Genomic DNA, 24,816 nt, shown 5'->3' on the forward strand with positions numbered 1-24,816 from the left:
GAAGACTTCAATATTATTCATGAATAATTTGAAAATAAATCTACATTCATCTGATCCCAACAAACGCACTGCACAAGAGTGATTACATAAGACAGATCACCGCGGAAATCGCTGTGATCATGGCAACGAAGAACATAGAGAGAGAGATATAGCCATCTATATACTAACTATGGATCCATAGTTCTGTGGTGAACTACTCACACATCATCATGGGAGCGGGAAGGTTGATGTAGAGGATCTCCATGATCGATCCCCCCTCCGACAGGGCACTGGAACAACGCTCCAGATGAGCACACGACGGAACAGAGACTTGCGGCGACGGGAAAGCGTTTCGGGAGGCTCTCTAGGGTTTTGGGATATTAAATAATTTAAGCCGGATAACAAGGGCTGGATGTATGGGAGGTGGCCCAAGTCATAAGGGCACGATCACCCCCTAGCGCGCCCTGTTGGCTTGCGGGTGCCTCGTGTGCCCTCCGATCTTTTTTCGAAGCTTCCATCGGGCTCTGGTCCTAGTCACTCGATCGGAAACGGGTAAAAATAAACTGCTAAATCAGATCGCTACAACAATAGATCGATCCTCAGCAGCCACCACCGGTGTGCCCGTGGGAGTGGCGCCGCCTGTCCACGCCCGCAGCGTAGTCCTCACCATGCAGGCCATCGTCGTCCAGCCCCCGCCAACCAACTACGACGACGACCAGGGGCGTCACTCCTCCAACTCCTCGGGAGTCCTCACGGCCGTCCTAGAGCCGCCTCCGCCCAACAACAACTGCAATGTCGGTGGTGCCACTGCCGAACCAGCCAAGTCACCTCCAAAGCCGACCGCTCTACCCGCGGCGCCCAAGCCCAAGGACGTCGACGTCGTCCCGCCTGCTGCAGCTGAGACCAAGCATGGCAAGGTAGTTCATTTATTTAAAGTACGATAGGTTCTATTTTTTAGTTTCGCATAGGGCCCCAGATTTTGCTGGACCGCCCCTGCTAGGCCTGTACCTTGCAGCTTGTTGATTTGCGTCAAGCAATCTGAGGCTACCTGAACCTTCTGAATTCTAGCATTTTTAGCAAGTACTAGGGCCTCACTAACAGCAAGAGCGTCCTCCACTTCAGGACTTTGAATATGATCAAACAAACCTCGGTATGCTGCCAGAGGTGCTTATAGATGATCTCGAACTACAACTCCATAGCCAGGTGTCATGCCCAAGATGCGACCCTATCCTTGATTTGGCTCGAGGGCCTCGTCAGGGATAGAAGCGCATCTCGTCGTGTCGCAAGAATGGATATCGTTACAAGTACATGTACTGAAAAGAAGAGATATATAAAGAGTTGGCTTACACTCGCCACAAGCTACCTCAGAGTCACATCAGTACATTACATAATCATCAAGAGTAAGAGCAGGGTCCGGCTACAGACGAAAACAAACGAGAAAAATAAGAACGACGTCCATCCTTGCTATCCCAGGCTGCCGGCCTGAAACCCATCCTAGATCGATGAAGAAGAAGAAGAAGAAGCAACTCCAAATGAACAATCAACACGCTTGCGTCAAGTACCCTTTACATGTACCTGCAACTGGTGTTGTTGTAATCTGTGAGCCACAGGGGACTCAGCAATCTCATTTCCAAAGGTATCAAGACTAGCAAAGCTTAATGGGTGAGGCATGGTTAAGTGGTGAGGTTGCAGCAGCGGCTAAGCATATATTTGGTGGCTAACTTACGAGTACCAGAATTAAGAGAGAGAAGATCTACGCATAGCGGTCGTGAACTACAGATGATCAAATGAATGATCCTGAACTCTTACCTACGTCAGTCATAACCCTACCGTGTCCTCGATCGGAGAAGGAACTCACGAAAGAGACAATCACGGTTACGCACATAGTTGGCATATTTTTAATTAAGTTAACTTCGAGTTATCTAGAACCAGTGTTAAACAAAGTTTCCACGTTGCCACATAACCGCGGGAACGGCTTTCCGAAAAGATTTAACCCTGCAGGGGTGCTCCAACTAGTCCATCACAAATTACCACAAGCCGCATAGAAATCCTCAATCACGAAGCTCGCGATCTCGTCGGATTCCCTAGTGGAAAACCTCAACTCTGAGATTACCCAAAGCATCACCGGGATCCCGATGCACAAGATATCTCGTCAAAGGTAAAACTAATCCAGCAAGGCCGCCCGACGTGTCGACGATCCCGATAGGAGTCGCGTACCTCGTTCTCAGGACACGGCGGATGAGCTATGGTTACCACGCCAAACGCCGAGTTGCCCCGGGTAGCGTTAATAAGCTGCTCTGTTTTGGACCAACACTCATGAGGAGCACTGGCCCGGGGGTTGATTAAAAATAGTCCGCGGGTGCCGGCGGGTCCCTATGCAATTATTATTAGGTTATTAGGCAAATGTGTTGGGGAACGTCGCATGGGAAACAAAAATTTCCTACGCGCACGAAGACCTATCATGGTGATGTCCATCTACGAGAGGGGATGAGTGATCTACGTACCCTTGTAGACCGTACAGCAGAAGCGTTTAGAGAACGCGGTTGATGCAGTGGAACGTCCTCACGTCCCTCGATCCGCCCCGCGAACAATCCCGCGATCAGTCCCACGATCTAGTACCGAACGGACGGCACCTCCGCGTTCAGCACACGTACATCTCGACGATGATCTCGGCCTTCTTGATCCAGCAAGAGAGACGGAGAGGTAGAAGAGTTCTCCGGCAGCGTGACGGCGCTCCGGAGGTTGGTGATGACCTTGTCTCAGCAGGTCTCCGCCCGAGCTCCGCAGAAACGCGATCTAGAGGAAAAACCGTTGAGGTATGTGGTCGGGCTGCCGTGGAAAAGTCGTCTCAAATCAGCCCTAAAACTTCTGTATATATAGGTGGGAGGGAAGGGGCCTTGCCTTGGGGCTCAAGGAGCCCCAAGGGGGTCGGCCGAGTCCAAGGGGGAGGACTCTCCCCCCCAAACCGAGTTGGACTAGGTTTGGTGGGAGGGAGTCCCCCTCCCTTCCCACCTCCTTCCTTTTTTTTCTTTTTCCTTTGATTTCTTATCCTTGGCGCATAGGGCCCTTTTGGGCTGTCCCACCAGCCCACTAAGGGCTGGTGCGCCACCCTTATGGCCTATGGGCTTCCCCGGGGTGGGTTGCCCCCCCCCCCCGATGAACTCCCGGAACCCATTCGTCATTCCCGGTACATTCCCGGTAACTCCGAAAACCTTCCGGTAATCAAATGAGGTCATCCCATATATCAATCTTCGTTTCCGGACCATTCCGGAAACCCTCGTGACGTCCGTGATCTTATCCGGGACTCCGAACAACATTCGGTAACCAACCATATAACTCAAATACGCATAAAACAACGTCGAACCTTAAGTGTGCAGACCCTGCGGGTTCGAGAACTATGTAGACATGACCCGAGAGACTCCTCGGTCAATATCCAATAGCGGGACCTGGATGCCCATATTGGATCCTACATATTCTACGAAGATCTTATCGTTTGAACCTCAGTGCCAAGGATTCGTATAATCCCGTATGTCATTCCCTTTGTCCTTTGGTATGTTACCTGCCCGAGATTCGATCGTCAGTATCCGCATACCTATTTCAATCTCGTTTACCGGCAAGTCTCTTTACTCGTTCCGTAATACAAGATCCCGCAACTTACACTAAGTTACATTGCTTGCAAGGCTTGTGTGTGATGTTGTATTACCGAGTGGGCCCCGAGATACCTCTCCGTCATACGGAGTGACAAATCCCAGTCTTGATCCATACTAACTCAACTAACACCTTCGGAGATACCTGTAGAGCATCTTTATAGTCACCCAGTTACGTTGCGACGTTTGATACACACAAAGCATTCCTCCGGTGTCAGTGAGTTATATGATCTCATGGTCATAGGAATAAATACTTGACACGCAGAAAACAGTAGCAACAAAATGACACGATCAACATGCTACGTCTATTAGTTTGGGTCTAGTCCATCACATGATTCTCCTAATGATGTGATCCCGTTATCAAGTGACAACACTTGCCTATGGCCAGGAAACCTTGACCATCTTTGATCAACGAGCTAGTCAACTAGAGGCTTACTAGGGACAGTGTTTTGTCTATGTATCCACACAAGTATTGTGTTACCAATCAATACAATCATAGCATGGATAATAAACGATTATCATGAACTAAGAAATATAATAATAACTAATTTATTATTGCCTCTAGGGCATATTTCCAACAAAATGTAGTACCAAAGTTAGGCCTTGCCAGACCGGCTTTAATCTAAAACGAATTATCAAGGGGGTCCCCATAACAACCCCGATCGTGTTAGGAGCGCTCATTTATGGAACATAACACCGGTAGCCGGAAACTAAGGGGGCAAAGGTGGAACAAAACACCAGGCTAGAAAGGCCGAGCCTTCCACCTTTTACCAAGTATATAGGTGCATTAAATTAGATAGCATTAAATATGGTGATATAACAAGGAACCCATGCTTTCACATGGAAGCAACTGCACCTGCAACTAGCAACGCTAACAACAGGGTTAAGCAAGCAGTAACATAGCCAATCAGTGGTTTGCTAGGTCGAACAGGTTGAAGGTTAACATGGCATTGTTGAGAGGCTGATATTTAACATGTGGTAGGCAACGAGACATAAACGGTAGCAACGGTAAAACTAGCATGGCAATGATAGTAATGTATCTGGGGAAATGATCATCTTGCCTGAGATCCCGCTTGGAAGAAAAATGACTCTGTGAAGCAGACGAACCAACGTAGTCGGACGGGTCCTCACAATCCGACAGGCTTGCGGAACTCTAACGAGACGAAGCAAACCGGAAACAAGAATCAACACACGATATTAACCACACGATACACAACACAAATGATGCATGAGCAGCGGAATACATGCAAGTCACGGCATGACAATTCACACAAACAGACACTACACATTAAGTGAAGTTCAATATGCAACGAGTTGCATATTGACGAAACTCCACGTTAATTATTTAGTTTTATCCCGATTAGATACACGACAATATTAACTGTTGTTAACATGGCAAGGGGTGAAGCGGTGATTCTACATGTCATCCTAGTCGGTTAACACGTGGACCATAGAACGGAGCTACGTTCAAGAGACACGCACAACAGGAAGCACTAACTAAAATGATGCATGGATGCTCAAACCCTAACTATGCACTTACACCAACCCACGAGGTCAACAAGTGCCACCTCATCACAAAGTGACACCTTTGCATAACTGCTCACAACTGGAATCCAGTGCCACCATTGGATTCATTGGGTTCTTCTACCCCAAATCCATATATAACACTGCTATAAATGTGTGCAGAAAAACACCAGAAACAGCAAAGGAGAAACTACACAGGATCAAACTACACTAATAACAAGAACATGAGCTGTTCTTGATATGCCAGATTTGGCAACAATATGCACAGTGAAAAAAATAACATGGAAGAAGGGGGACTCGAACCCACTTCCTACTTGCAACACAACAGGACAATCACCACTAAGCTAGGCTAAAATCACTGCCCTAACAGGAGAAATAACCTACTTATGCCACCTATGCAGGCAACGCAACCACATGAGAACAAAATAGCAAAACAAATTGGGTTGCCTGGGGTTTGATCCCAGCACCTCTCGCAGCACCTCTCGGTTGCAAAATGATGAGCTAACCAGCCGGGCTACTGTACCTCTATGATAACAAAATGATCCTTACTTTACTTAAATCTTACCAGACGCTAACTGACGAAACTGAAAACAAAGACATAAATAAAATGAGGCTGGAATGGGATTCGATCCCAGGCCCTCTCGGTGGAACAACAGGGCGCTGACCAGCTGGGCTAAGGCCGACTCGTGGTAAGAAAAAGGATGCCTATGCTACATGTACAAAGTCCACGCTGAACGTGGAACCTGAACAAATCTGAATCGCAGGATGGGGAAACTAAACCTGACGAACACGGCTGGCCCTGGTTCTGCTCGTGGCGGCGCGGTGCTGTAGGTGACGGCGGCAGGGCCTGAGCGGCAGAGGAGCTCCCGGCTGCGCTTGGGGCAGACGACACGCGCGGCGTGGTTCCCTCCAATGACCACGACAGGGACGACCTAGCGAGCTGCTGCTGACTTAGCAAGGCATTGGACGCAGCTGGCCTTCCTCGAGGCCGAGGAAGAGCTCGGGCTCCTGGCTGCTGCTTGCGCACGGAAGAAGGAAGCCACAAGCATCCATGGACGCGTCCGGGAGGCAGGGGAGGAGGCTGACTCGAAGGCTTGGGTTCTTGGTTGCTGATTGGATCTGGGGGATCCCGAGGTGGAAGGAGACCTGGAGTAGGTGGCGGCGGCTATTGGACACGGGGAGGATTTGACGGATGGGACACGGGTCCTAGGTTCTAGGGTTTCATCTGCTTAAATAGCTAGCGGAATCTCAAGCCTGATCTGGACCCTCTGATTTGATCGGACGGTCGAGAATAAATAGCCTGAGGAGTCTAATGGACAAACCGATGACGATTTGCAGTAAAACCGGGTTGATCCGGACCCAACGGTCACGAGCACCCGGTTCGGGCTTCGGGAGGTTTTCGGACTAGGTTGCGTGTAGGGTCGGTGCACTGTGCAGAGGGGCTAGGCGGAGATGAGAGGGAAAACGGGCAGCCCGGCAACGAGATTTAAAATACCGGAAAACGTCTGACGATAGACCGAATACGGTGCCGCTACGGTCGACCGTTCGGGTACCAGACGGACTCCGATCGCGACGAAATTCTACAGGCGGCCTAGCTATATTAAAATAACACCGCACGTCAAATCTCAACCCAATCAGAGAAAGTTTTCAACACACTTTAAAAACAGGGTTTCGACGGTGCCGCGGGCGCGTGCGTGTGCGGTCGGACTCAGAATGGACAACGACGAGAACCGGCAACTACTAGCGGATGCAAGTTTTGAAAACGGGCGGCAACGGGATGCCGATGCCATGCTGATGATGCGCATGATGCGATGATGATGCGACAAAAGAAAAAAATAGACACACGACGAAAACGGAAAGAGAGGGGAATCTTCTGGAACGTCGGTATCGGGCTGTCGCAACTCTCCTACACTACAAGAGGATCTCGCCCCGAGATCCAAGAATGAAAGGGGGAGAGGATGAGAAAGAACAAGGGTAAAACTTAGTCGCTTCATTGACAAACGAGTGAACCCACGATCCTTGAAAGTAGCAAAGAGATGAGGAATGGTATGAGAAGGAAACAAGAATTCACGGAAAATTTCGGCAGCACTTCGGTAGGAAAATGGGACAAAAAATTCGGAAAGATGGAAGAAATAGACAATATTCACAACAAACAAGTAAATAGTGCAAGGGAACACTGTGATCTTGATAGAATAACAAGATAGACCCAAAGGAGCAATATCACAATGCCTCCGGAACAAGAGAATATGAACTAGCTCATACGGAAGAAGAGAATGAAGAAAAAGAATGACAACTACCATCACAATAGAATTGAAGAGCCTCCGGATAGAGAATTGACATAGTAGTTGGAAAACCAACAACGAAAGAACCATATAGTAGTGGGCTTATGAAAATCATCTCAACAAATATGAGGTGACAAACAACCACTAAAAGGAACAAGGACAGATGAAAGCAAAGATATGAAAACTTCTTAAACCGAGAGGATACATTGAGAACTAGGATTAATGACAAGCACCATGATAGCAACAATCCATAGGAAAAGCTTTAGGTGAAATCCAAACCAAGATAGCTCAATGAAGGAATCATGGGTTGAAAATAACTCAACACCATAGAATCGGTGGGTTTAATTATCTCATTCTTGAAAGGAAAACTCTTCGAGGCTCCTACACTAACAAGAATGCTATAATACCACCTCAAAGGATAAAGGAAGAACAATTGCACTGAAAATGGAAGAGAAAGAATATTTGAGGTATTCCAACAAGAATCTTGAAGACCATTTGAGAATGGATTGACATAATGAGCCGCTCCGTAAGAAGAATTTAGATTACTATGAACAAGAATAAGAATTATGTTATGCTTGTCCTTCATCAAGTTTAATTGATGACAAGCAGCAGATTTAGCATACAACTTATTCTTCTTGAAATGAATCTTGAAGAGGCATAGAGATAAGCACCACTTGAGGCCAAAATTAAAGGAAGCACCGGTAAGAATTCACAATTGAATGGGGATACCAAGAACTAATGGAGATACATGGGAATGAAGAGATCATGATCCACCTGAAATAAAACTAGAACAAGGCACCGGAATAACCGAGAGACGAACGAATAGGCAACAATTAAGAAGATTTGAGGATGACAGCTGCAAGCTGAGAACGAAGAAGTCTTCTAAAAATGATGGACTTCGGAGGAACGAGAAATGAAAACAACTCAGAAATGCACCGGATAGCCAGAAAGGGATTACTCACGATAGAAACAATTGAGAGGAAAACACGAAGCTGAGATGATAATATTCACAAGAATGGAGCAAGATTGAGAATGATGATGAGAAATAACCCACGAATAACTGAGACACTCCGGAATAAGAAAGAATGAAAGGTTGAGCCATATGAGAATTAATTCAAATAGATCTTGAAGAAGAATATGACTGATGGAATTCATACTTACGTCATAGTTGAAAAGAATTAAAGATCTCCGGAAAGATTAGAAGAGTCAGGAAAGATCCTGGGAAAACCTGTGGGTTATGGGCCCACTCAAAGAAACCACCGTTGAAAAGATTGCTAGAACGATAGATATTGCACCGGTACAAATGAAGACTAGATGAGGTTAGCACCCCGAAATAGTTGAAGGATCGAGAATCAGGACAACTGAAATATCTTCAACACTCCGGATAGAAAGAGAGAGGAATGAATAACAAGATAGGCTCATAAGAATTCCCAATATAGGAAAGAATTACAAGGATGAATAGGATAATATGACACGGATAACTGAATTAAATTCACCGGGTAAGAGAGAAAAGAACAAACAGCGGAAGCACAATGAAAAGAAAACTCTTGGATGAAAATTGAATCACTGACGAAAAGGGGCGGGAGGGTGGGGAAAAACAAAGACATCATGGGACAGATGAGAGAACTCTAGAAAGAATTGAGAGAATGATCTGCAAAAATTAGAGAGGATTGAATCCACTTGGTGAGAAACACACCGGTTGAAAAAGAATTGATATGGCGATCTGATTGAGCAAAGAATTTGCATTCCCATAAAAATATGAGAACACCTCTTAGGAAAGATCTGAAATCACCACTTGACATCGAAGCAACATGAATTACTATATTAAAACAAAACAAAGGGTGTGGCTTATGAAACAAGCCAGAACAAACTCATGAGAAAGATTTCGTCCGATATTTTCGTGGACAGGATCGCACGGGCACGATTTACAGTAGCCATCAAGTGCAAGGCAGTGCACCTGACATACGAAGCGTCTCCGAGTCGTAGCAAGCTACAAGGACTCTTTAAGACCGTGAACAAACGAATCCACTAGATGTCGAACCCCAACCTAACATCATTCATTTGTTGGAAGATTTTCCTATAAGCAACTACTTGAATTCCCACCTATGAATTCCCGAAATATCTGGTCATGCAATCTGGTACACGGATACAAGGAGTAATATCACACAACTCCTATACTAAACCGTCACTTGTATCACATCCGTCAACACACGACCAGAATCTCGGACCTTCATCTACAACAGACCCTCGTGATCACAACGATACAAAGTATGGCAGTACTCCCGAACAATCTGCACCAGTACCGGGGACATCGGGGTTATCTCGCCACTACTAGAATTGAAGCAATTACGAACATCCTTCGAACTGAGATACTAAGAAATCTGAATGATAACGATATGCTCAAGAATCCCCTGGAGCTCAACTCCCCAGAAGAAAATCAAGTCAGACAGGAGGCACCAAGACAGAACTCCGTCACATCGGCATCATATAGATTACAAAAATATCCGCGTGATCCTAAAAAAAATTTGAGTGAGAAGAGGAGTAGAATAAATTATTACGTCAAGATTCCTCACCAGAGCATAGAAGAGGAGAAAAAAGAATCCTACTCTCCGATATATAACTAAGACTCAAATAGTTTTTCACTAGACTCGACTCGGCCATGTTCGATCAATCAAGGGGGCTCCTAGGTCGGTACCTGGCTCTGATACCAACTTGTCACGCCCAAGATGCGACCCTATCCTTGATTTGGCTCGAGGGCCTCGTCAGGGATAGAAGCGCATCTCGTCGTGTCGCAAGAATGGATATCGTTACAAGTACATGTACTGAAAAGAAGAGATATATAAAGAGTTGGCTTACACTCGCCACAAGCTACCTCAGAGTCACATCAGTACATTACATAATCATCAAGAGTAAGAGCAGGGTCCGGCTACAGACGAAAACAAACGAGAAAAATAAGAACGACGTCCATCCTTGCTATCCCAGGCTGCCGGCCTGAAACCCATCCTAGATCGATGAAGAAGAAGAAGAAGAAGAAGCAACTCCAAATGAACAATCAACACGCTTGCGTCAAGTACCCTTTACATGTACCTGCAACTGGTGTTGTTGTAATCTGTGAGCCACAGGGGACTCAGCAATCTCATTTCCAAAGGTATCAAGACTAGCAAAGCTTAATGGGTGAGGCATGGTTAAGTGGTGAGGTTGCAGCAGCGGCTAAGCATATATTTGGTGGCTAACTTACGAGTACCAGAATTAAGAGAGAGAAGATCTACGCATAGCGGTCGTGAACTACAGATGATCAAATGAATGATCCTGAACTCTTACCTACGTCAGTCATAACCCTACCGTGTCCTCGATCGGAGAAGGAACTCACGAAAGAGACAATCACGGTTACGCACATAGTTGGCATATTTTTAATTAAGTTAACTTCGAGTTATCTAGAACCAGTGTTAAACAAAGTTTCCACGTTGCCACATAACCACGGGCACGGCTTTCCGAAAAGATTTAACCCTGCAGGGGTGCTCCAACTAGTCCATCACAAATTACCACAAGCCGCATAGAAATCCTCAATCACGAAGCTCGCGATCTCGTCGGATTCCCTAGTGGAAAACCTCAACACGACGAAAACGGAAAGAGAGGGGAATCTTCTGGAACGTCGGCATCGGGCTGTCACACCAGGTCACCGCAAATGGGAGAAGAATGCAATGTCAATGTTGATCTTTAACCAACCTTACAGCGGCAGAAACCATTTTTGAGTTGATGTAGAGGTATCACGCGTGTAGGAGTTTGAGGGTTGTGATTACATAAATTCATGAATTCAATATCCTCTTTGTCGCGTGAACTTGTAGAAAAGTTGTAAAGGTGAAGGGAATATGGATATACACGTACACACACTTAAATCATTTTGAATGTTTTGTCAAACAAGCTAGTTAAATACTTGCGTGATCATGGAAATTGTAGCTTCCAGGTAATCATGAATTGTTCAACCACACCCCACAAGGGATTGTTCACAACAACAACAAAATCAAGGAATCGGAAGGAGAACTGCCTTTCATATAGAACAAAGAGGTTAAAGTCCAAAATTTACAAAGATGCACACATTTTGAAGGGAACGGGGCCAACCCTAAGAATTTGTCCACATTTTTGGCCCACACCTACAATGGGCACGTCGACGACAAATGTCCTCTCTATTTGCTTGATATAATCAAAGGCTAGCATCGCCACCTCACAGTGCGTCACGTGGGAACCTGTGAAAATCCGTTTGTTTCTCTCGTCCCAAATATTTCATAGGGTGTAGATAAGCCTACCAATACGACACTTAAGGCCCTCCTTCGCCTCCTTTGCGATCAGCTCATCCCATCAGCCGGGACATTGCCACGGTGTGCGCAACAAAATGATTGAACAACTGAAAATATTAGCAATGGAAGTCAACCACTCATACAACCATATGCGGAAATGAGTTGAGTAGTTCTAGACTTTTGCGCAAAAAAATTAAGATCAGATGAACAACTTATTTTCCGGTGATTGGAATGAAGGGAAAAGGCTATGTGTCTCTAGTAGAGTGGAGCGACGAGATAGCGCATTGGACATTGAAGCTGGAGCATAACCTTTGGTTTACGCCATCTCCAACAGTGACCGCAAATTTCCTCCCAAGTTCGTCCGCGAATTCGCGACGGACATGGATGCGGGTGGCCGCCATTCAACCGTAGCCGCATACATTTTGACAACGGTTTGAACCAACCAAATGAAATTCGTGCAAACATGGTCGGATTTCATACATATCGAACATAAACGTTTACATTTTGAACATATTTTAACTTAAAAGGTAAAACTATGTGCATGTACGGTCACGTAGAGCTCCACTCCCACGACCTGAATACACTTTACTTCCAATGCTCATCGGAATGAAACCACCTGTTGATGCTTCAGCTGGAGGGGAAGGGGGGCCTCCTCCGCTTCCGAGGTGACCAGGCGAAAGCCTCCATTGGTCTAAGAAAAAGAACACGTTGCAGATATTACGTGAAGGGAAGGGGGTCACCGGTTGTACAAGATGGCGACGCGCACACGGTGGACCACATGGGATACACGTTGCATTGTCTCATGTATTGTACTTAACCCTCGATGTTGGCGGCGAAAGAGGACGTGGCGGCCACCGACTCGTCGATCTCTGCACAACTGGCTTCTTTCTCTCCCGAGAGGGTGCAGCTACACGCGTCAACATGCCCGCGTTGGATGGCTTTCGTGGTTCGGACAGCCTGGTCCGGTCGTATGCGGATGATTTGCGGGTCGTTGTTTGAGATGCCTTAGAGAAACTACACCAACACTCTCGAAATCCTCCTCAAACGCCCGCGGACGCGACCAATCAGTGACCGAATAGGAAAAAGAAGAAAAAAACCGATCCAAACGGATCCCTCATATCATCCGTGTACGCCTGGGCTGTCAGCGAACCATAATATCAATCTCAAATGTAGGGGGTACATGAGGGCTCGCGGACGCGCGTGGTAAGTCCCCCACGTAGGATGCAGCCCAACCTGTACGCCTCGGCTGTCCGCGAACCATAATATCAATCTCAACCAATCACATGCAAATGAGGAAAAAAAATGAAAATTATGGTTACGTGTGTACAGATGTATAGGAATTCAAAACGAACACGTCGGGTCATTGACCGTGCGCGTTCACGGATCAAAATAGAGGTATGTGGTTCTAGTCTTGTAGATGCTCTTAGGACCAGCATTTTGAGGTTGAGTTACATAGTCCAAGGTGCCATATAGTAGTGCTCCTGTTGAATATCATCAGTGTCTTTGAAATATAACGTTGGCCAGTAATTTATATTGGAATATGTTTATAAAATCTATCTTAGAGGACTTTAGCAGACTAATATACACATAGTACATTTAAGTATCCAAACAATTATGCTTAACCTTGATCAATGCTTTAGCGGGAATGTATACAAGGTTTTATATCGAGTCTCTTCTAGATTAACAAACCAAATGATACGACTATGCCTCATCTGCAGACGAAAAACTTAAAAGTCACAAAAAACTTGCAGAAATTCCGAACATGTTGTTGAAATTTTGTATCATCTCAAGAAAGGATAAATTTTGTATCATCTCATGAAAGGATAATTTTTGTATCATCTCATGAAAGGATAAATTTGGCTATGATTATCTGACCAGCCCCGTCCCAACATAACAAGTTGATGAGTTATGCACAGGAAACATATATTAGTGGGAACCTGGCATTACACAAGGACGAGCTCGTACTACGTTGCCACGAGTCAAAACTAATCGATTGTCAGATATTGTGGATGCTAAGCTTGAAATGCGATACAGCAAGAAGTCGGTCCAGACAAATGACACTCTGTCCTTACTGACCTGTACGGCACACAGAAATTCAAAAGTAACGTTCAGATATACCGAGTACCTTTGTCTACCCCTTTATTTAGTTTCCCAGCTTCGTTGGCACAACAAACAGAGGAAAATGGCATCATGCCCACTTTTTGTTGCACGCACTCCCGATTATTTCTCTCTTCTTCTATTCTTCCGGCGCTTTTGTGTCAGATCCATGGATAATATTATCAGAAATGGAAGTTTGGAAGCATATGCTAACCACTGGCACTGTACAGTATGCACCAGATATGTGCACTGGTAAAGGATTTTATGCCTGCAAAGATATACCATCTCCTTTGTTTTGTCTGTTGTAGCTGGCAATGTTGGCTGTATCACTGGCCTGATCATCAGAGAGAGAAAAAGATCCTTGAGACAAGATGCAAAAAAAGAACTGGACGTGACAAGTATACTGATGCCTTGTCTGCTAGGTGGCGCACACGTCAAATTTTGATTCTCTCTTCTTTTGGACATCCCCTGCAGCAGGTCAGGCAAAAATCTTTTTTGGACATCTCCTGGCTCTTGCAGCAGGCCAAGCAAAAAATGCTAGGCTCATTAGGACAAGTCATCATCAGAGAAAATATAAGCTGTCAGAAGTTAAACTGGTGCAAAAAAGAAAAAAGTAGTAGTGTGGCTGCTGGGATTCGAGCCCAGGTCTCCACGGCCACAACGTGGAATTCTCACCACTAAACTACAGCCACTTTCATGTGTGTTCGCAAACTTTCAGTTATAAGTTGTAGCTCGTTCTAATAAAGCATCTGTTGTAAACTCCGTTTGCCGGCTTTTACCAAGCTGTTGTACGTGCAAATTTTTAGGTTGGTACTCTAGTTTGGTACGACTTGAGCACATCATCTATCCAACACAAGGAGGTGCACCCATACGCTTCCAGCAGCAAGCACGTCCAAAGAAGAAACCAAAAAAAATGTGAAGGCAATGTCATCGCTCGGCACATGGAGACCAGTACTCCTCCTGGAATTATGATCGCACGTTCCAAGTTTGACTGCCGTGCCCGTGCGCCGCCGCATTCCGGCATGCGCATGTGTCCGCCCGCCGGAACTCCGGGGAGGAGAGACGACCGGAAAGAACCGAAGGACTCCGGAACCGTGGGCTGCGCTGAGCTGGTCAGGGAGTGCCGGTCGCTTTCCTCCAATCGGTGTGCTTGTAGCTGCATGCATGCATGCACGCACGATCCACGTCACTCAAGTACGGTGCAGCATAGTTTATCGGGCTACCGGATCGTGGAAACGATCTTCTCGTGGCCCGAAAAAGGAACGTGGAACGGACTCCGCGAGAGGCACAGCCAAGCCAAATCGTCGGGTCTGGAACGGTGCGTGGCGTGTGGCAACACGAGTGATCATAGGCTGTTCGGTGACACTCACTGGAACTATTGAGGAACTTTGTTCCTGATCAGTGTGATGTGGGCTTGACAAGCACAAATCGCATCCCCTAATCATGCCGCCTGCCCGACACGGCTGAAGCCCGTGGCCGGGGGCATCCGCCGCGTCGCCTTCCCTCCGCCGTCGCGACCACCGTGGTTGGCGGCGGCACATGGGTGGGGCTGGCCGGCTGGGGCACGACGGCGGCGGCTTAACCACGCACGCCCGCTCAATCCGTCGACCATGTGCCGGGCGCCGGGGCACGTCGCACACCTGGTTGGGCAGGCGCCGCGTCATATTCGTATCCGAATCCGAATCGGTGCTGGCGCCGGCGATCGTTTTACCAGCAAGAAACGACTGTCCCTGGTGCTCCCGGCGTCACGCTTGGCCATCGTAAAGACTCGGCGCTTGTGTCTCGTGGACGGTTGGTTGATATAATGGCAGAACGAGGTTGGAAAATGCAGAACAATCGACACGAACTTGCAGTACAAAATGTCGTTGCTGCGAGTTAGCTAGCTACTCCCTTATACGTGGCTCTGGACGATGACGGAAAGCCACAACTCCGGCAAGGATAATAGTATATACCGTACACGTATCTATCGTGCAGCAGTGCGCGTCAGTGCGGGGAGGATCGAACGAAGATAGACTGCGCCCTGCTGCAGACAGCGCGGGGTCACATGCAGGAGCACACACAGAAGCGCCTCGTCACGGGCCTCGCCGGATAGCTTCCTTCCTACTTCCATTTTCTCTGCACTGTGCATGCCCGTGCGTCGTGGTCTAGTTTAGCTTTCTCTCACGGCTCTCGTCGCATGTGTGGTTGAACAGTCAGCCTGACATGGAAATGCCTTTGCCCCGGCGGCGACCCCCAGCTGTGTTGCGGCACGGCGGTGCCTTGCTTTCCACTTTGGATATAGGGTTTTTGGCCGCTTTTTTTTTTCTTTTTTTTTCTTCCTGATCAGCTTGTGAGTTTGAGGAAGCAGCAGTAGCTAAGGTCATGTTTGTTTACAGGGACTAGACTAAAAAAATATTTTTTTAGTCCCTACATAATCAAACGGAAGAGACTTTCCTTAAGTAACTAGAAAAAGACTCTACTAAAGAAAAAAAAATTAGTCCTTGAGACTAAAAAAAGTCTAATTCCTTAAAATAAACATTCCTTAAGACGGCTCATGCACGCCTCGGCCTTGCCGTGGCTGGCGTTCTCTCGAGCAAAATGATAGGCGTTCCGATAAAAATAAGGGGCGTGCTATGCGTCCATTGGCTGATCTTTTTAAAAGATCAGCCGAATCATGAACCATTGGATCTGACTGCATCGAGCGGCCAAGCTTGCTTTCATCATTGCACCGCAGGTCTTGTTGCAAACTTTTTTGCAACAGTTGGCTTGTTGCAAAAAATATCTGCAACTCGGGTTTTGTTGCATTTTTTTTTTGCAACTAGGGTCTTGTTGCGGAAATTTTTTGAAACATAGATTTTGCTGCAAAACATAAACCGGTCGTAAATCATTTCAACATCGCATATGTTTCAGAAACACAATCCTAGTTGTAGTAACGTATTTGACGAAGACACGACCCTTATTTGGACACGTGTCACATAAAAAAAGTGACGGATGCGGCCATGCTATCCGCCCGATTATGGTAAGCTTTTTCCTAAAAATAAGGCATCCTACGTTTATCAAACCCAGGGTTTTAAGCATTTGTAGAACGAATCATGCCGCATGTTATACACACGCACAAAATGAAAATAGACAAATGATATCCACGAGAAGGAAATGTTGCCTGGCACAGCATTTATTGGCACATGTTCTTGATTTAGATGCTACGTAATCTTTTGCACATGCCATAAACCAAACATAGGAGGAAATTTCCATCATAATCATAAAGAAAAAAACGTAAAGCCGAGGAATAATGTCACATCGGCCAACTGGACGAACCCAGCCCTATAAAAGCTCCACGCCGCTCTCCCCTCCAAAGGCAGAGCATTCTCATCACGCCAGCCCCGCCATCATCCCATCAAAAGCAGAGCGTCATCCTCCGGTCAGCCGGCGAGAAGGGAGCGATGGCCAAGTGCGGCAGGATCCAGAGCATCGTCCGCCTCCAGCAGACGCTGCGGCGGTGGCGGTCCCGTGCCGCCTCGGCGGCGCCGGTGCCGTCGGGGCACGTGGCGGTGTGCGTGGGCGGCGGGTCGCGGCGGTTCCTGGTGCGCGCGGCGCACCTCAACCACCCCGTGTTCCGGGAGCTGCTCCGGCAGTCGGAGGAGGAGTACGGCTTCCCGTCCACCCCCGGCCCCGTCGCGCTCCCCTGCTGCGACGAGGACCGCTTCCTCGACGTCCTCCGCCGCGTCTCCTCCGAGGACCGCCGCGGCCGCTCGCTCTGCTGCCGCCTGCCGGTCGTCACCACCCGCGACGTCGCCGCGCGGCCGCTGCTGCAGGGGATGGCGATGGAGAAGCTCGTCTGGTGACCAACATACGGAAGCTGCGCGCAAGCTGAGGGCCGGCGGTTTGGTTCCGCCGCCGGCGGCAACAGCAACTGTTCCGTTGGACGGCGAAAAGGTCTAAGCCTCTCGTGCGCCTGCCGGGAGCCGAGAAGACGAGCTGGCACCGTGAATGACGCGCAGGGCGAGCCATGACAGGTCGGCCGATTGAAGGCCGTGCTCCCGTGCCCGGCGTAGTGGCGGGGCGCCCCAACCGTAGATCTTCGCGGGCGCCGCGCGTGCGCAGCTGAGGCTGGCCGGGGGGCGTGCGGTTAGCAACTACTGTAGTAGCTCTGTAATGCTTGATCTTGGCTGAAGGTAGAAGATGAAGATTTGTTCCTTTTTACTAGTAATTGCTTGAAGAACATGATGACTTTCCTGATTGTCTAGAGTCGTCTTGCTGAAAACTTATGAGATTGTCGTAGCTGGTTGCATCCTCGCAAGGAATACTTTTAAAATAGAAATTGTTCCTTGCTGCACATTCATTGTGTCGCTGTTTGTCTTGTGTTCACGATGTTAATGGGGGCCAAACTAAATATATTTTTAATATAGTTTACATATGAATGTATATAGATGAATTGTAGAATAGATATTTATTTATTTTTCTTCATATGTAATTTATATTAAAAATATAAAAAAATTCATATTTAAAAACGGAGGGAGTAGATGTTTGCATCGCTTGATGCAAAGTCTAAGGTAATCCTCCTTTTGAACAAAATGAGGGCCAAATTCGGTGTCTTAGCTCTTGTTTTTCTTGCGGCGAAGATCAAAAAGTTTGTGTATGCACGTGCTTTTACATAGAGTGAAATCGACCTATTATTTTATATCTAAATATAAGCTCTCGGCTACTTCATTTTTATGCGTTGTGATGCTGTTGGGACATCTGTTGACGTCATTATTATTTTTACCAAGAGGGCTCCCTTTGTGGCCTATGAGAAGGATTCCACGTCGCATCTTTTTTTATAGGACTGCCCTAGCCGTCCGACCGGATCCATGTCTTCGTCATTGTGTGATTCGGCCTTCTTCAACCGTTAGATGTCTCGTTTTTAAATCATCTTTTTTTCCTCATTGTTAAACGCACGCAGAACAAAGGAAAAAAATCCAAAACAAACCTTCAACTTGTAGGTAAAAGCTAAATCAAACCCCAAACTTTCAACACGTCAAATTAGCACACCAAACTTTCTTATCTCGGTTTATTCAAACCTCGAGAGAATTTAGCCGGTATTCGCCGAACTGGGCCAGCCCATTAGTGCACTCGCTCGCGCTGGTCTGGTTTTCATGATCTTTTCTCTGGTTTTTCTTTCGCTATACTTTACTATTTTGCCATTTTATCTGGTTTTTCTTTCATCGTTATACTTTAGTTTCTTTTGTTTCTTTCTTGATTTTCTTTATTTTTTTACTTTTGTTTTGTTTCTTTACCAGTAACCTGTTTTCTTTTTTACACATGCCTAATTATTCACAATACCTATAGTAATATTTTAGAACAAATATATTTTTAATACACTGTATTTACATTTTTTGGATACTTGTTTTCCAAAAAATTGAATACACGCTAATATTTTTCAAATACATGCTTTACATTTCTTAACAACGATATTTTTTATAAAACTACACAATTTTTTTAATATATTTTTAGACATTTTAAAATTATATAAACTTTTTCAAACACATGTCACGTATATTGTTTTAAGGGTATGACACTTTTTTACATCATGCAAATTTTTTACATTGTATACACTTTTTTCTGAAAATGTCACAAGCAAATTAATTTAAACTCATGAACAGTCTTGAAATGTTACATTTTTTTAAATGCCACGTACTTTTTTCTAAGCTTGCGATATTTTTTGGATGTCACAAACATTTCATTACACATGTGTTCAAGTTTTAAACATTGTTCCCATTTTGAAAGTTTAGAAAAAGTGTTTGCACTTAACAAAAATTCTGGATTGAAAATAAATATATTTCAGAAAGTGTTTGCTTTTTCGAAATTGATTGTTTTTTTAGAAAATAGTGAATTTTTAAAGTGTTCCGAATTTACAAAAAGTTCTCACACTCTATAAAATGTTCAGTCACTCCGAACTAGTTTACATTTCCAATATTTGTTTGCCCAAAAAATTATTTCGAAGTTTGTTGCCTTAGTGTTTTCCAAAACACAAATAATTTACGAAATTGCAAAAACATTATTTGGAAAATATGACACAATTTTCGAAAATCAGCATCATTTTTCGTAGCATTTATAAAATAATTGGAATTCTGAAGTTTATTTGACAAATATGATTTGTTTGATACCACATATAGTTGAAAAAAATGCGAATAGAATTTCAAAATTCTAAACTTTTTTTAAAAACAAAAACGGAATTGAGTTTTTGACAAAAATAAAATAAAGAACATTTTTTAACTGCCGGACCATTTTAGAAATGTGTCAACATTCTTTGAACTTCATGAATTCTTGTTCTGGTAAAGTTGGCCGTCCCAAATTGAGAGTAGCAGGCAATTCCGGTCGGGATTGTAGTATTCCCAGCGTGGCAAACAGATGTAAAGTCTAAAATAGATCGATATTATAAATATAGAATGCCAATTTTTAGGATTGAATGTTCAGGATTTGATTTAACTTTCGTCTACCACTTCAAGGTTTGTTTTGGAATTTTTTCCCGGAACAAAAGAAACATGTATCTGCCCCCGTGTGACACGAGCGTCCGTGCCCCCATCCCGGCAATCGTGTGTGTGCGCTCCAACGAGGCGTTAACACCTTGCTTCCCATCTCAAATTGCCACTCGTTGCTGCCCTCACACCGTAGCGGCGGTTCCAACACGTGAAGGCCATGGTCGTGTGCTATAAGGATCTTGTGCTTGGTGCCATGGTCCTATATGGGCATTGCGCTTGGTGTCATGGTTGCCAAGGAAGATCGATATTTACTTATTTTGTTGCTACTATTTGACTCATGTTTTTCATTTTTTTAATTGAGTCCTGACAGACACCTGCATTTGCAAGGCAATGTGTTTACCTTGTGCATCTGGAGCTTGAGACTGATGTGTCACTGAGATTCAATTTTCGATGTGGCTGGTGGTGGTATGGACGACGAAATATTCTTTCAGTCTTGAAGGATATTTTTGTAGGTATCTAAAGTAGGTTCGAATGGGAAATGAATTGCTATTTTTTTCTTTGCCCGTATTCATTGTCGGAGCTAGAAGTTAACATGATACAATCCTTTTCCTCAATGCAAGCATGTCCAAACAAGATTTAGTGTTAATTCATTCTTGCCTATGTGGTGGAGCTTGTTAGTATATTGAACTGATTGTATGATTTGTTATGTCTAGTAGAAAACTTCAATTTTTAAGTGTTTTATGGTTATAGCAGGGGTGTATGATGGACATGAGTACATTCATGTCCACAAAGCCTTATATGAACATAGGTGAGATGCTCCCATTTTGGACATCGAGAAGCGACGTCGTCGGGCGCAAAGGTTATTTTCACACTTTTGATGGCCAATTTCACACCCTTAGTCATCCAAACAACGATTGTTATTTCACATTGTATGCCTTTGCATAATGACAATTAATAAAAAAAATGCATACAACGTTTGATCAACATTTTCGATCAAACACATAGTAAATAATGTCGTGGAAAAGAAAATTGTTGAAAGCATTAATAAGTGGTGGTTGACAACCTGGTACTCCCAAACATTAAAGTGTTACAGTTTTTCTGAGAATCTAAATTTCAAACGTCTATTTTCATTTTCGCTTCAAGCCGTCTTGTGTGACCGTCGGATCTACACAAGTCTCAGCGATGCTCGATGTGGTTGGCCCATGTGGCGCCTGTGTGGGATTCAATCTGTTTTTCGGCTAGCAGACAGGGCGCTTGGCGAGGGGCTGTGTTGGTCTGTACCCGCACTCGGTGTAGCCGAGGTGATTTTTGAATTTTATATTGGTTGGAGAAGCGAGGGGGAGGCCGAGGCGGCGGACAGGAGTCGCAAACGTCCGCGAGCAGCGGTTAGGGGTTCGCGGAAGGCTCATGGAAGGTCATGAAGAGCGGGAAGCTACAGGCGAGCAGCCCTAGGAAAAGGGAGCCCAGCAATCGTGGAAGAGCGAAATGAAGGAGAAAGAGTATTTTCTCCGGCAATATTTTCCAGGTTCAATAACATTCCCTGTTTTTGTTAGAGCATCTCCAACAACCGTGTGATATAAGCACCGTGTTGAAAAAATGGTATTTTTTGCACGTGTGCAGCCGCTCCGGGTGCTCCATCGGAGGTGCAAAAACCGAGCGTGCGACATAAGTGGTTCAGCGCACGGGGCGAAACGGCATCGTGCTCCGCTTATTTCATGTGCCCGTTCCCGCGTGCTGCACACTCGAGCGTCCGCGCCGCCGCCGGCGAATTCGCCCTATGGACGGCCGCACCGACATCCCCCTCACCCCTCCCTAGACCCCACCGCCGCTGGCGCAAACCCTAGCACGGGGAGCTTTGGCTTTGCCTCCACCGGTGCTCCTCCAACCACTGGTCTCACGCGCGGCCTATGCATGGTGCCACGGACGACCCCGGCGGTGGGTGGCGTTGCGCCGGCGCCCGCCTTGAAGCCATGTGCCCCCCATCTCGGGGCTACCATGAGAGGCATGGGAGGCATGAGTTCTGCGTCTCTCATGAGAGGCATGGAAGGCATGAGTTTTGTGTCTCTCATGAGAGGCATGGGAGCACCTCCGGGTGACATGGATGGACGCATGTCTTCCGATATGCCTCACATACCTTCACATGATGCCGCTGAAGATCTTGCCAACACCTTCCGAACTCTCCATGATGATGCGGCGTGCGACAATGAAGAGGAGGAAGAAACATCTTCGGATGAAGAAGAAGAATCGGAGGAAGAGGAGGACGAAGATGAGGATGCGGCATGATTGTTGATGTGTCATTTGTTTGTGTGAACTTTTATGTCATCAGCTTGGTTGGGTGATTTTGAACTTGGTTGGATGATGATGTGATGTGGTATGATTTCGAACTATTATGTCATGATGAACTTGTTTGGGTGATTTTAAACTATGCCATGTCTTGTTTTGAAGTTTGAAATATCATCATATTGTCAAAAATGAACACATTTCAAGCTATTTTAACGCATCTACTGAAGCGTCTCGTGCGCGCTATTTTTTATGACGACCGCTGGAGCTAGTGTTCCGCAAGTCTCAGTAGCAAAACTGTAAAATATTTTGCACCCAGCCCTTCCATCCGTCTATTAAGAGATCCATCAAAGTATAAGACTCCATCCGAGACCCATCATAGTATAGGACGGTAAAAGATTGTTTAAAAATATCGGTAAAAGATTACGTAAAGATTACAAAGAGTTTATAGCATTGGTTCTGTTTATTTACATCTTCTTATACTTATTGTCCAAGGAACGTACGAGCCTCGAGGACGAGAAAGAATCGATAGACATCAGTTTTACATCGAATGGATTCTCTACGATCCACCGATCCAAACAACCCAACCCCTTATATATATTCACCCCGGCCGGATCACGCATGCACGCAAATTCTGGTCTAGGTACGATAGATACCAAGTCCTCGTCGATTGTTCATCGTCAACCCTCGCTCGATCTCCCTTGGTTCATGCCGACGTCCGAGGCCGAGCTGCTGTCCGCCCTCCGCGCCGCCGGCCGGGAGCACCTCTCGGCGTCCACCGTTGCGCGGAGGCAGGAGACGGGCTCCCACCTGTTCCGGATCGCCAACTACGCGGAGGTCAAGGCGACGGTGGCCAACCGCGAGCACGTGGAGTCGACCACCTTCACCGTCGGCGGCCACGAGTGGCGGATCGACTGCTACCCCAACAGCTGCGTGAAGCCGCACAACGGCTGCATCTCCCTCTTCCTCCGGCGCACCAGCGGCGCCGCCCCCTATCTCCGGCGCACCATCGCCAGCGGCGCAAAGTCCGACGACGTCGCCATGGCGTCCATCAAGTTTAGCTTTCTGGACCGGGACGGGAACCCGGCGCGCACCCAGAGCGCGCCGCAGCGCAAGTTCGCGAGCGGCGACGACTGGGGCTGGATGGACTTCATGAGGAGCGAGGATCTTGACAAGGACAAGGAGAGGTACCTCAAGGACGACTGCCTGATTGTCCTGTGCGACGTCACCGTCGACCTCGGGCTGCGCACCGACAGCTGCGCCGACGTCGTCGCCGCCGCCGCCGACGACGCCGCGCCGGAGCCGGCGGGCGAGTGGCCGCCGCCGCCGTTCGAGCTGGACGGGGAGCTCACCACGGCCATCTGGAGGAAGCAGAGGGCGGACGTGATGATCGAGGTCGGCGGGGAGACGCTGGCGGCGCACCGGTGGATGCTGGAGGCCCGGTCAGCCGTGTTCAAGGAGGACCTCTCGCTCGCCTTCGCGGCCGCCGGCAACGGCAAGAAGACCGCCGAGCTACGCATCAACGTCGACGACATGGACGCCGAGGTGGCCAGGGCCCTGATCCGGTTCATCTACACGGACGCGCTGACGGCGGACATGAGGCAGCAGCTGGACGCGGAGGCCGGCACGGCGGAGCGTCTGCTTGTGGCGGCGCACAGGTACAAGGTGGAGAAGCTGAAGAGGATGTGCGAGGAGGCGCTGTGCCGGCACATCGGGATGAGCTCGGTGGCGGCCACCCTGGCGCTGGCGCAGCGGCACCGCTGCCCGGTGCTGAAGAAGGCGTGCATGGAGTTTATTTCCTCTCCTGCTAACCTGGTAGCCGTGGTCGCGACCGAGGGTTTTGAGCAGTTGAAGACGGGTTGCCCCCCTGATCTGGTCGAGCTCATGGCCAAGCACTTGGCCAAGGTTGGAGCTGTAGACCAGTCCACGTTCGTACCATTTACGTCCTTCTAGCCATTTACACTCTCAGTTTGTTTTCTTTTTTTGAAAATATTCTAGCCATTTAGTTACTACTCCTATATAGGAGCAGTATATATATGATCGTAATCGACTAGCTAAATACTCGTACAATGCAATGGGAAGAACTTTATTCTAGTGGTTCAGCGTAGAATTCTTTTGATATGATGTTTTTGAGATGGGCGACGCTATGGGCAGCAGATCTTTTTAAAAGATATGCCGTCTCCATGGCTGTTTAATCAGGGGTCATCTAACGGCCCGACTTTTTCCTCGCTATTGCAACAACCTTTTGCAAGATACCTTTTGTTGCAGAAACATT

The 24,816-nt window shown here is 46.8% G+C and overlaps 2 protein-coding genes and 1 non-coding gene across 3 annotated transcripts; 2 read left to right on the forward strand and 1 right to left on the reverse strand.

The window, feature by feature from the left end:
• Positions 1-14,444: 14,444 nt before the first annotated feature.
• TRNAH-GUG lies at positions 14,445-14,516 on the reverse strand. The gene has a single exon. It is a non-coding gene; the product is annotated as a tRNA-His (tRNA).
• Positions 14,517-17,166: 2,650 nt separating this feature from the next.
• On the forward strand, positions 17,167-18,136 carry LOC123430955 (indole-3-acetic acid-induced protein ARG7-like). The gene has a single exon (XM_045114782.1). It carries the CDS (start codon positions 17,244-17,246, stop codon positions 17,643-17,645), a length of 402 nt encoding a protein of 133 aa, XP_044970717.1. The 5' UTR covers positions 17,167-17,243; the 3' UTR covers positions 17,646-18,136.
• Positions 18,137-23,249: 5,113 nt separating this feature from the next.
• Positions 23,250-24,501, forward strand: LOC123428826 (BTB/POZ and MATH domain-containing protein 1-like). Its single transcript, XM_045112956.1, has 2 exons — positions 23,250-23,810; positions 23,844-24,501. Exons 1-2 carry the CDS (start codon positions 23,250-23,252, stop codon positions 24,492-24,494), a joined length of 1,212 nt encoding a protein of 403 aa, XP_044968891.1. The 3' UTR covers positions 24,495-24,501.
• Positions 24,502-24,816: the final 315 nt, after the last annotated feature.

The sequence above is a fragment of the Hordeum vulgare genome, chromosome 2H (assembly GCF_904849725.1).
Source record: "Hordeum vulgare subsp. vulgare chromosome 2H, MorexV3_pseudomolecules_assembly, whole genome shotgun sequence".
NCBI classification, from domain to species: Eukaryota; Viridiplantae; Streptophyta; class Magnoliopsida; order Poales; family Poaceae; genus Hordeum; species Hordeum vulgare.

Bases quoted from the DNA above. Each gene is read 5' to 3' on its own strand.
- LOC123430955 (XM_045114782.1), top strand. From the start codon at position 17,244: ATGGCCAAGTGCGGCAGGATCCAGAGCATCGTCCGCCTCCAGCAGACG.
- LOC123428826 (XM_045112956.1), top strand. From the start codon at position 23,250: ATGCCGACGTCCGAGGCCGAGCTGCTGTCCGCCCTCCGCGCCGCCGGC. The intron at 23,811-23,843 runs GTCGCCGCCGCC...GCCGCGCCGGAG, and splicing joins CCGACAGCTGCGCCGACGTC to CCGGCGGGCGAGTGGCCGCC.